Here is an 11,852-nt window from a genome sequence, read left to right on the forward strand (position 1 = left end):
TTCTTCCCGTATGCATTAGCGGGTGTCGTGGAGATCAAAAAGTGCATGAGGCCATCTAGAAAATGGGAGTATTGGTGGTGAGGTAGGAAAGTTTACTATAAATAAGCAAACATCAAGCAATCTAGGATTGTCTTTGAAAACTAACAATAGTTAACTATTGCTACTTACTCGAGTGAGGTTGAGAGACTTGAGCTCCTATACCAACGAAAACCTCAAAGTTTGTTGTCACAAAGAATCCCAAGATCCTCATTTAATGATTCCATTCCACCAAATAAACCAAAAGGAGCCTGCAAGGGATTGTTTAAGTTTTTTAACTACTATAGAAAGTTTTCTATAGAATTGAAAGTGTTTAGAAGGATTTTTGATAAATTGATAGTGAAAGTTTTTAGAAGTGATTGAAAGTTTTCTATATTATTGAAAGTGATTGGAAGGATTTTTGCTAAATTGATAATAATGATCAGGTAGATATAGAACTTAGAGGCTCATTTAGAAACTAATAGAGTAGCAACACTCTAAACATAAGCGCACCTGAATAAGAAAATCCAACCAAAAAACTAAAGGAGACGAGCAAAGAAGAATAAATATGGAGTGATACATAGAGAGGGAAGGAACAAAGCAAAAAAAAGAAACACTTCATTGAAACTTATAGGGATAAGGCACAAAGATGGTACTATCTTCTATGTAACACCACAAGAATGCATTCCAACCTACAAAGTAGATCATATAGGCATTCCTGGAGTGAAGATGGTCTTTTTTCTAGCCGGAAGGGTCAATGTGTGTGGATTTTACAAAAAGAATCAAGAATTTATCTCACTAAGTAATTCTCCTACTAATCATAATAGGTGATCTTGGTTTTTCTATGGTTTTAAGAGACAGTGAGTCAAGTAGGTAGAGTGCTCTCTCTCTCTCTCTCTCTCTCTCTCTTTATGTCTGCCTTTGTCTCTCCAGATGGTTTCGCCAGTGAAACCATAATTAAGATGGGGCATTAAATTCGATAATGAATAGAATTAGTCGGCACGAGCACTTGTAGCTGTGGGAGCGAGAACTAGAGTTAAATAGATAGCTTCATGCATAGAGGAAAGCGCTCCCAAGCAAGGTAGACTTAAGGCACCCGTTGGCAGAGCTACAAGAAGCAAACGAGGCAAGTCTTTGTGATAATGACTCTGTTTGAAAGCCTTACCCATCTAGGTTTTACAAACATTTGATCATGAGCCCTTCATAAAACACCTAGGTGTACATTGCAAGGGTGGATTGAACATTTATTTCAGATAATTACTGAAGAGGCTAATAACAACAGGTTAATACAAAACCACTACTTTCATGTACATCTTATAGTCATTTGAATGGAGTAACAAGTCTCTAGAGTTTGTCCGTTTGAGCCTCTTCAGTCCCCCGGTACGCATTAAAGCATTGTGTAGTCCACAATGCACACCCAACCCCACAGAACCTCTACCTTAAAATAATAGCTGACCTCATAAAAGGGCCTGCTTTCTCTCTGTGAATGGCAGAGGGTGCTCATAATACACTGCACTCTGGTATTCGGGTACGAGCTCAGCATCTCTCCAGTTGCGACCAACCCAAGCAAAGTAATAGCGCATGGAACGTCGAAATCTGTAGGTGTGCCAATCACTACTGAACATTTCAACTACCACCTCGCTTAATATGCCACAATCTGATCAAGTACTCTTATGAGATAAAATAATGTACTCCTCTAAGACAATCCAAATCCACGAGCAATTAATCATGGATGTGCTGGATCTCTCCCATTAGAACCCTGTTGCTGCTTGAGACATTAAACCCTAACACGAGAGATGGATCAACCACTTTCTTGCCCTTCTTACCCTTCCTCTTTCCGGATCTCACCATCTCAAAATCGTTGTCTTCCTCCTCAGAAGCCTTTCTGTTTGTGGGCTCCGTCCTCTTCTCACTGTCAAATGAGTCAGAGTCATCCCTGATAACGGCCTCACTCGTGGGAAAAACCGCACACACTACCTCAGGAGGAATCAACTCTTTCTGACGAAGGAACTCAGCTTTGAAAGCATCCACCATGGGCCCATCACCAAGGTACCTGGTGAGATAACCCCCAGCTTCGGATATGGATGGCAAACCCATGCAAAACTCCAAGAGTGACATGTCTGGCAAACAATATTAAGGCTACCAGTAGGATCTAAATTTAGCAAGGATTATTGTTAAAACAAAACTACCAGTAAAAGGTAATATTCATGGAGAAAACTGTTGAAGAGGATACGGCCCTTGCCATTGAATTTTTTTATCTCACCTTCACACCATTGACGAAAGGCCTTGGCTTCTGTAACAGTAAATAACCCTTGTGGGGGGCCTGCTGTCGGCATCAAGTCATCTACCACAACTTGCCCCAGATTGAGTTAGTCATGTGGATGTGGAAAAGCATACCAAACAGACCTTGTGTAGAGCATACCTTCTAATTCTTTGCTTGTCACCTTAACTGAAGTTCGCTTGGATACAACCGCAGAAGACCCTGATAAGGACAGGCCAGCAACTGCTGCTTGACGAGGTAGGAATTCACTCCCCTTTGTCACCATTTGTCCCGTCTTTGCTAGTGTGATATGGTTCGACCTGGTAGCCAAAATTTCGGAAGTCAAGGAGAAACAAAAAGCAGGACAGTAGCATTTCATGTGAGAAAATGCAATGCATCCGACATTCTACAGAAACTCTGTTGCATAGTATGACTTCAGTCTTTGAAAGCAAAAGAATAGTTGTAAAAACCTTACCATTCTGTCCTGGACGCCTGTTTGGTGATTCCTGTATCATTATAATCCCAAAATTGCTCATCGTCAGTGTCAAAAACACCAGTCTTTGACTTTGCCGTGCTAGGGTTATCCTGTGATGAGCCCTGACTTCTTGCCTCAGCTAGAAGCTGGGACGGAAAGGACAACAGAGGCCTTTTCCATGCAGATGCATTGCTGTTTATAGGTACGGGATTAGAAAGTTTTGTTACAGTAGTTTGCAACTGGGGTTGTGCAGATGGAGGAAGCCATTCCTGCTCATCTATTGCCTTCTTTTCCGCCTCCTGAATTTCCTTGAGTGACTTTGCCACCTTGTCAGGTTTGTTTGGATCCGCCGACCACGCAGGCCAAGGCTGAGAGGTTATCCGCTCCTTGATTGTCAAAAAGTCGCCTAGTGAAGGACTAGGAGGAGTTACAGAGGTAAAGTCATCAAACACATGGGGCAGTTTTGAAGATTTACCAGTCGTGGATAGAGCCACAGCAGGCTCCGGTACTGAGACCAAAACATTCTTACCAAGGGTGCCAGCCTTGCCTTTAGAGCTCCGTCTCTTGCTTTTCTTTGTGTCTTTGTGTTCCAAAAACTCACCCTCATCAGTGACTGTTACTGAAAAATCATTTGATTGGCTAGCCATGTCTTCATTCACTGCACTAGGCAGGTTCCTAACATTGCCATTTACGCTCAAGGCAAAAGAGCTGTAACATGCAGGTTCACCTTGGCCTGCATCAAAAGATGAATGGACGAAAAAAGGAACCTGAGTGGAATACTCTTGAGTTGCAGCAGCAGAGTTCATCCAGGAATCCGATGCTGCATCTAGAACAAGTGGTTGCCCTGATGATGACATAGGTGTGAACAGCTCCATGTGGACAGCAGGGTCTGCTCTTTGCCAATCTGTTTCCTCTCGCTTTGCCTTTGTAGCCACTGCACCATTCCAAGCCGATTGGGGGATTGTTTTCATAGCGCAAATGATTGACTCCATCTGAAGGTTACCAGACGACAAGTTTGGAAAAGATGAAAAACATGGAAACAGGAATTTTACCTTGTTCTGATGGCAAAGGTGCGCTTAGGAGCTTCGTTAAGTTCTCACCCATCGATTGTGATGTCCCTTTTCCTTGCTGCTGCTGCATTCTGAAAGAAATGCCTTGACTGTCCTCTGAAGACTGCTTCAAAAGCTCTGAGTTGACAGAAAAGTCGTGTGCCTCAACAACGCGATCATTAATAGAAGCTACATCTCGTCGCCAGTTCAGACCAGGCAGCTGATGTTGCCTAGAATTCTGATCGATTCTAGGAGCATTTCTCTCCCCTCTCCCATACATTTCCAGCAATTCCAAATCAACATTGTGTGGTCCAGCACCCCACCCTGTGCCTGCAGCAGCTTCATTCGCTTCTTTGACAGGTGTTTGAAAGGCTTCATTTTTTCTTAGCACGTCAACTTCCAGAGGCATCAAACCATGTACTGGAAAACTAGTTTGCCTTTCAAACCTTGCTCTCGGCCTTTGAAAGTGTGGCAACGAATCTGCTGGCATCACTTCCACTCTTGAGGTGCCGCTTAACAATGCTGAAAAATTCCTTTCTGCTTGCAAATCTACAGGTGTCCGCATGTCTACTTTGGGCTGCCGCAGTTGAGAAAGGTCAGTACGTACTTCTACCTGCAGCTTTTGAGCTGCAGGATGACGCATTGGAGGAAAGCTTGGCTCACTGTGCAGCAGCTGCTGCTGCTGCTGCTGCTGAAACACTTCATGGGTCTGCATGGAGGTAGATGCCGGAGTTCGTACAAATTGGCCAAACTCATCAACCTCCCACACTCCAGATACACGGTGCTCATCAAACAACTGCTGCCGTTGAAGTAAGTGTATGCGCTGCTGAGCTTGAAGTTGTTGTTCTTGTCGCCTCTGTAAGAAGAGTTCAAGAGAGACATCTTGTGAATAGCGTTGACGCAGCTTCTCCAAGTGCTGAGCCTGCATATCAACTCTGGATTTTTCCTGCATATAGTGTTGTGTCACAAGGGATAGCGAATGTAGCTGGTCTGCTGCAGGGAATTGTTGATGCTGCCTCAATAACTGCTCAAAAGATGCATGCGGAATTTGCTTCTGTTGAAGTCTCAGAACCTGATCAAAAATGGAGTCAGAAGCTGGAATTTGAAAATTGGGTTGCTGCTGCTGCAGTCTAGACAATGGATGCGAGGATGGTAAATGTTGCAATGGATGTGGGGATGGTATCTGTTGTGATGTATTTGCATTGAAGTTGTGTGAAAGAGCTGGATTCTGGAACTGCTCTAAGGAGGGAGGAATAGATGTTTGCTGTTGGTTTAAAAGTTCTAGCAAAGGATGTTGCTGTTGTTGCAAAGGGCGTGGAAGGGGAACCCCTGATTGCAAGAGTTCCATTTGCTGCCGTAACTGGTACTTCTCAAACTGCTGCAGTTGGTGCATGTGAAAATCATCTAGTCCATGATGCAAGAATGATGGAACGTCCATCTGCAAGGCATCACACCATGTCCCATCCTGCGTAGATGGGCCTGGCAATGGGTCAGCTGACAAGGGATGTGTCCTTGGCTGCCAAAAAGGTGCTTGGTGTACTTGCAACCCTGGGGATATATGTCCATTGGGCCCTTCAGAAACTGGCTGCACAAAATCATTCTTAGAAGGCCACTGTTGTGTGAAAAGAAACTGCTTTGACAAGTCCACACTTTCTGTCTCAATGTCAGGAAAGGCGGACATCCTGCGCCGAAGTGAAGTTGTTCTTCCGAGAGAAGATTCTTCTGCATTTATGTCAAGATTCTTCTCTCGTGACTCTAGAATCTTGTCGTTTGTCACATCTACTGCAAAAAGAGCACAGGTTTTTAAAATATGTAAACACCAAAACATAGCATACCAAAACAATGAACCCTTCCAGAGCACCCAAAAACTAACCTCTCCTGCCATCAAATAGCTGTGAGTCGTTAATGAGCAAGCCTCTGGCTCTTTCTAAAGAGCCATCAAATGCCTCTTTACTATGCATCAGGGTTTGCTCACTAGGTTCACTTTGTTCGATAGAATCAAGTGACACCTGTTGAGAGAACTGTAATGACAAACTCTCCTCATCAACTATCTCCTCCCTCTCCAGACGTTTGGCAGCAGCATTATACCCCAGAGGCATTTGTGCCTTTGTTTTCAAATGTGGCATTATATCACCCAACTGAATGAAGGGAGCATCTTCCGGAGCATCAGCGATACGAACTAGAAGATCTGTGCCAAAATAACCAAGCTCAAACCAACCCATGATATCTATACCACAGAAAGGCCCTTGGACTTCTCCATGAGGATCAGTGTAAAAGAGAGAGAGCTCTTCTGGTGGAGTATGGATACAATATGCTTCTAGAACCTCTTTCCTGTCCTCATGCTCCATAGTTCCAACAAGACCCCGGGCATCCCTAAATGGCATAGCTATGTACTTATCCAAAACCTCTGTTTTTCTATCAGATGTTCCATAGCTGCCACCTTCTTCAACAAGGCTTGCAAGCTTTTGACTTCTCATCCTATCACTTAATCTCTCTAGTTTTAAATCACCCATTTCACCTCTGCCTAAGCCAAGCAGCTTATCCTGCCTCTTCTCAGTCTCATCTTTGACTTCAATGGCACTGTTTAGTCTCCTACAACCATCTACTTCCAAAGTGCGAGAATGCCAATAAGCCAAATCATGTGCGTTGTCAACACTAGCATCACCTGGAAAGCAGTCTAATCAAACCAAAATTAATAATGCAATCCTAAGAAACCACAAAAAGTGTGCTTACAAGGATCATTAAAGCACTCACCTTCTGTCCGGACAGAGATATCACATGATTTAATTGAATCGAATCCGTTATTTGCCTCTGTCTGGCATGAAACAATGTGCTTGAAGGCCACAGTATCTTGCACCTGCAAAACGTCTCTACCAGAAAAACTCTCTTCTTTAGGAACTTCAGGAATCCCATCTTCTCCATCACCTGTACAAACACCCACAATTTTCAGAACTCAAAACACCGACAGCACCTGCTTTCAAGTTAGAAATGCAACACAAGATCTGTAGCTACCAATGCTATGACCTCTCACGCAATTCTGACTAACATCCTCATGATTTTTGGTGTCTATAGGGGCTGAGTACATGGCTCCACTGCTGACAATGTCACCTTTCCCAATCCCTTCCAAAGTAGCCTGTGTAAATTGGAAATTTTAAGGCACAAACCTTATCTATCTATAACACATCAAAATAGCTGCTGTAATTGACTATAAACCTGGGGACTGGGATTCACCTTTTCTTCCACATTAGGTGTAATGAAAGCCAGAGGCTCAACAGGTTCTGCCTGTGTGAGCTGAGGTGCTTCTGTGAGACTTTCAGGACTAATGAAAGAGGAAAAGACTCTGCTTTTCCGGTATATATCCAAAAGCTTTGCCCTTGGATACCGGTATCCTTGACCAACATCAGACTTATCTGCAACCGGTGAAGCGCCAATAGAAGAACACAAACCAGACATAACACCACTCCCTGATAAATTCGCACGGCCTCTGCCTATAGCAAAGCCGAGGGTAGAACTTTCACCACGTCCTCTCCCTACACCAAAGCCTGGAGCATATTTTGGAGGAGTTGAACCCAGAGGGGGAACCTCTCCTTTGCCTCTTGAGTTGATAGAACGAGGACGCCAAACTCGATCACGGGCCAGAGCATCAATCTCACGGTCATTTTCAATTCGACTGCTGCTCAGAAGAGAATGTTGTCTGTCCCGATGGTGCCCACCATCCCCTTCTTTCTCGTTTTCTGGCCACTTTTCTCGCCTAATCTCCTTATCCTTGTCTTCAGGACCCCAACGCGTGCTCCATTTGCTAACACGGCGGACAGCCTCCGATGTGGTGTCCCGACCCGAGGAGTCAGACCAGCGGTCTGATGGAGGAGCACGTCTACCCTCCACTAAATCTCTTGCATTTGTGGAATTCTCAGACCATCGTTCGGCACGTCTGGTATCATTATTACCATCCCCACCTTCCTTCCATCTGTCACGCCTGCCAGTTTGGGTGATCTCTCGTTCCTCTTCCCTCCAACAGTCTCGGCGGCCACCACCACTATCAGCACCTGTAGCTGTAGCTGTGTGCCACCAGTCTCTCCTCTTGTCAGTATCACGATTTCCCTCTGCCCTCCACCGCTCCTTAAACACCGAATCACTGGTTCCTCCATGACTGCCAGGGGTTCGTGGAGATTCCTGAAAAAGAAAATCCCACCATGACATAAATCAAATGGCATATCAGTTTCTGGCAGATCATGATTAGCCGATAACCAACTTACTAACCATTGATAATGGTGGCGGCTTGCTCTCACCAGATTTTGAGATCAGCCACTGTGGAGACAAAGGGATAGTATTATCTTGCCCCATGAGATCTGTAAACGAGTCAAGACAGCAGTGTCAGTCCTTGGGACTAAAGCTCCAGAGAAACAGGCTTCAAAATGTAATGTGGTTATACAAATATACCCCTGAACGCATGGTTTACCTTTTGTCTCTGTCACTGCATCACCAGATCCAAGGGCCAACTTTGTCACTCCAGATATGTCGATTCCTTCATCTGCAGCATAATTAAACTCAACAACCATGGCAAACTATCTAGAGATATAACATGCTCTTGTAGTTGAATTTAAATCCATTACAAGGCACACTTGTACACCTACATTGATAAACCACTCAAAACAGAAGCCTGACAAGCTTAAGCATTATAATTTTCTGCATCTTCACAGGAGCCAAGTTAGACATCAAAACCAGATTGCTTGGGATTCAACCTAGGCCTGTTCCACTCCCCGAGTCCCACTCACACAATTGAAAACCCCACTTTCTCAGGCATGGAGCACGAAAAGCACATCTGTATAGCCAACGGGCATGTAGCCCAGCAGTGCTGGTTTAGAACTCAGACAGGGGAGGTCCTGAGTTCAATCCGCACTGGCCACCCGTTCATGTTGTGGCCGTAAATCGTGACTACAGGTGGATCTACTGAAGAGAGGAGTGTGTGTGTGTGTGTGTGTTGGGGGGGGGGGGGGGGGGGGGGTAGGGAAGCAAGTCGGAATACCGGAAAAGCTGTGTGCAGCAATCGTAAATGCTAAAGATATTGGCATGGGGGCCAGCAAGGTTGGGCCGTGGAATGCAGCATGATGAGACATCAGCAAAACATCATGCCAAAGGTCTACGAGTTCTGTTATTTCCACATTTCAAGTAGCCATCACAGTACGTTTTTTCCTTTTTTCTTCACCTTAAATAGTTTGCATATTCATCTCATATATTTTTATCCTCTCAGAATCCCCTTCAATATTACATATTGTTTCCAGAATTATATGATTTTCTCCTTCATCCACATTCCTTTTTCTTCACTCGATCAATTTCAAATGCTTTACATAATATTTTCAAACGTTTTTACATAATATTTTCAAGTTTTTACATGATTGCTTCTGTTTTTTAACCCTTAAATTTCCATTTTTTTAGGTTTTGAGAAAAACTGAATTGGTGCGCACAGAGGGATCAAACTTTCAGAACAAATGCGATTACTACACAGAAACCTCTCCATCAAGACAACAGAGCAATCTACTCCGACGAGAACAAGACAAGAGATGTACCATAGATGCTCGAGGGCTCGTAGATGATGAGATTGGATCCACCTACACCTCCTCCACCTGTATCCCCGCCTTCACCAACACCGTCGAATTTGGAGTCCTCCATGGACGAAGTGAGAATGAGGGTGTTAAACAGAGATCGGGAAAGCAGCAGAAATGCAGAGGAATCACAAAGAAGAGAAATTTAGGTTTCAGAAAACAAATGAGTGCAGAGCTGGGCGATGAAAAGAGGCTACGGCTATAGCTATGGCAGCGAGGGCACAGAGGGAGATTGCGAAGAGGTCTTCATATCACAAAACCCCTAAAACCTGTTAATTGTGTCGAAAGCGAGCCCGTGGCTATGGCGTCGAATAGCTTTTGTTGGTTGTGAGACCGTGTTTTCTGATCGGAGGCGGGGGGAGGGGCAACCGGTGCTTGCCGGTTACTCTCCCCTTATCATCGGGCTCCACCACTCGATCGACATTTTTTCATTTTCTTGTTCAAATTTGTTCAGAGCGTGTTCAAATTTGTGGGAGAAGAAAAGAATCTTCTTCAAAATTTTAAAATTTTGGTTATATTTTTCAAAATTTATAGAATAATTCCTTCTCAAAATGGTCTTCAAATTACAATGAGAAAGTTTTCAATCCGGCTCAATAAAATGTATTTCCCGAACACCGAACACCTACACCACCCCATCTTGTGGAGCGGGATATTTCAACTTGGCTAGAGTGCACTGGCCAAGACAACCGATCCCCACCCCTATGTTCTCTTCATTCCTCAGAGCCTAGAGGGGTGGCATGGATAAATTCATTTGGGAGAGACACTCAACTTTTAAATCATGTATATGTATAATAATACATAATGCATAATGATAAAAAATTCCCATGGATTCAAAATTGAGAGAAACATATTTCTTATTTTGTGATGACAAAAATTTCCCATTGATTCAAAATTGAGAGAAACATATCAAAAGTGTCATTTATTGCATTTTCATGTGATTACAATAGCACTATTGCTCTTCTTACACAAAGAAATATAATGTAGCTTATGGATGTTGACTTCATTATCGGTCTCATCATCTTCACTTTCTATATTAATGATTTTTTCTCTTTTCTAGGTCTATGTGTTTTCTCTTGCTCTATTATTTCAATTGTTTCTTTTTGTAGTTTTGTTCACATTCTCTACTATTTCATCAATTTCATATGCATACCTTGGATCATCAACTTTTTTCTCATTTATTTCCACCTATTAAAAACCAATGTGATCTTGGATGTGAAGCATACAAATTTTGATTATTAATAAAAATATCATAGATATCTTCCATTGTTATTGTTGGATCATCAACTTTTTTCTCATTTATTTCCACCTATTAAAAACCAATGTGATCTTGGATGTGAAGCATACAAATTTTGATTATTAATAAAAATATCATAGATATCTTCCATTGTTATTGTGGATGGATATACCATGCCCTCCATAAAGCATTAATGTTTCTTAGCTCCATTCCTCCACCTTGGTATGGTGTTATCCAATTAGAAGTTGGATAATATTTTCCCACCTTGATCCTTTTGTGAATTGTAGTATAAAAATTATTGCCTAAAGGATGCTTTAAGTTGAACTTCCAAAACATTAATGCCCAATCAAAAATATTTGTAGAAGTGAGGCATACTTTGTTCTTTAACTCATCTACACCAAACAGCATGTAAATTTTCTATTCCTAAAGCAATATCTTCCGCACTCATATTCTGTGAAACATTCTTGTAATGAGGCTTATCCAGATCTTTCATCCAATATTCAATCATCCCATGAAATGTGTGCATGGTCTTTTGCTTTAAAGCTCTACACATCATGTACAATTTTACCAATAGGTTGCTTCTTATCCCATCCAAGATACTTTTTAATCGGTTTATTAATTGTAATGATTGAAAACCATTTGTAGTTAATAACCATTTGAGAGTGTACATGCAAAATTGTACCTCCTCTTTCCAATGAACAATAGCTAGCGAGGCATTCTTTTGTGAGAAATTCATTGTGATTAATTGTTAATGCTTCATCAATATCACGCCCACCAACTATTGATATTTGTCATACTTAAATCAAGAACTTTGAAGTTCACATTTGACCATTTTGTAATATCGTCAACATTTGACAACTTATCCTAACTCTTATTTGGTACATTACTTTGAACATCAACATTAGGCTCTTTGGAATCAAAAATCCTTCCTGTTTGTATTTCTCTTGCTCTCCTCTTCATTTTTGACATTGTCTTGCAACGAAATGAACATGTAAGACTAATGTTTAAAAAAATGAATATCATAATAAACATGGGGAAAATATGCCAAATGCTTTTGAAATACATAAAAGAGATAGATTGATAGAATCTAAATAAAAATACGTGACAAAACAACAAAAATTCATACTAATTTTTTAAATTCATTTGCCATCTCCCATGTCTACAGATTGAGATTTGTGCGTAATCCTTAAAAAATCTAGTAACACCATGCATCTAA

The 11,852-nt window shown here is 42.1% G+C and overlaps 1 protein-coding gene across 5 annotated transcripts; it reads right to left on the minus strand.

Annotated features, from left to right (window-relative positions):
- Window positions 1-1,251: 1,251 nt before the first annotated feature.
- On the minus strand, window positions 1,252-9,716 carry LOC147621168 (uncharacterized). Of its 5 annotated transcripts, none has more exons than XM_086823891.1 (12): window positions 9,367-9,716; window positions 8,259-8,330; window positions 8,060-8,148; window positions 7,031-7,972; window positions 6,824-6,932; window positions 6,554-6,724; window positions 5,673-6,464; window positions 3,803-5,581; window positions 2,751-3,684; window positions 2,438-2,595; window positions 2,249-2,359; window positions 1,252-2,135 (listed from the first exon to the last, which is right to left on the minus strand). In XM_086823891.1, the coding sequence occupies exons 1-12, from the start codon at window positions 9,467-9,469 to the stop codon at window positions 1,738-1,740; spliced, it is 5,658 nt and encodes a 1,885-aa protein (XP_086680017.1). In that variant the 5' UTR covers window positions 9,470-9,716; the 3' UTR covers window positions 1,252-1,737. The 5 variants fall into 5 exon arrangements, with proteins under 5 accessions (XP_086680017.1, XP_086680016.1, XP_086680015.1 ...); XM_086823890.1 differs by having other exon boundaries at window positions 5,673-6,476; XM_086823889.1 differs by having other exon boundaries at window positions 6,812-6,932.
- Between the last annotated feature and the right edge of the window lie 2,136 nt (window positions 9,717-11,852).

The sequence above is a fragment of the Cibotium barometz genome, chromosome 30 (genome assembly GCF_041138505.1).
Source record: "Cibotium barometz isolate CiBa-2024 chromosome 30, ASM4113850v1, whole genome shotgun sequence".
Lineage (NCBI taxonomy): Eukaryota > Viridiplantae > Streptophyta > Polypodiopsida > Cyatheales > Cibotiaceae > Cibotium > Cibotium barometz.

Bases quoted from the DNA above. Each gene is read 5' to 3' on its own strand.
- LOC147621168 (XM_086823887.1), bottom strand. From the start codon at position 9,469: ATGGAGGACTCCAAATTCGACGGTGTTGGTGAAGGCGGGGATACAGGT. The intron at 6,725-6,811 runs GTAGCTACAGAT...GTGTTTGTACAG, and splicing joins CGTGAGAGGTCATAGCATTG to GTGATGGAGAAGATGGGATT. The intron at 6,477-6,553 runs GTGAGTGCTTTA...TGGTTTGATTAG, and splicing joins TATCTCTGTCCGGACAGAAG to ACTGCTTTCCAGGTGATGCT.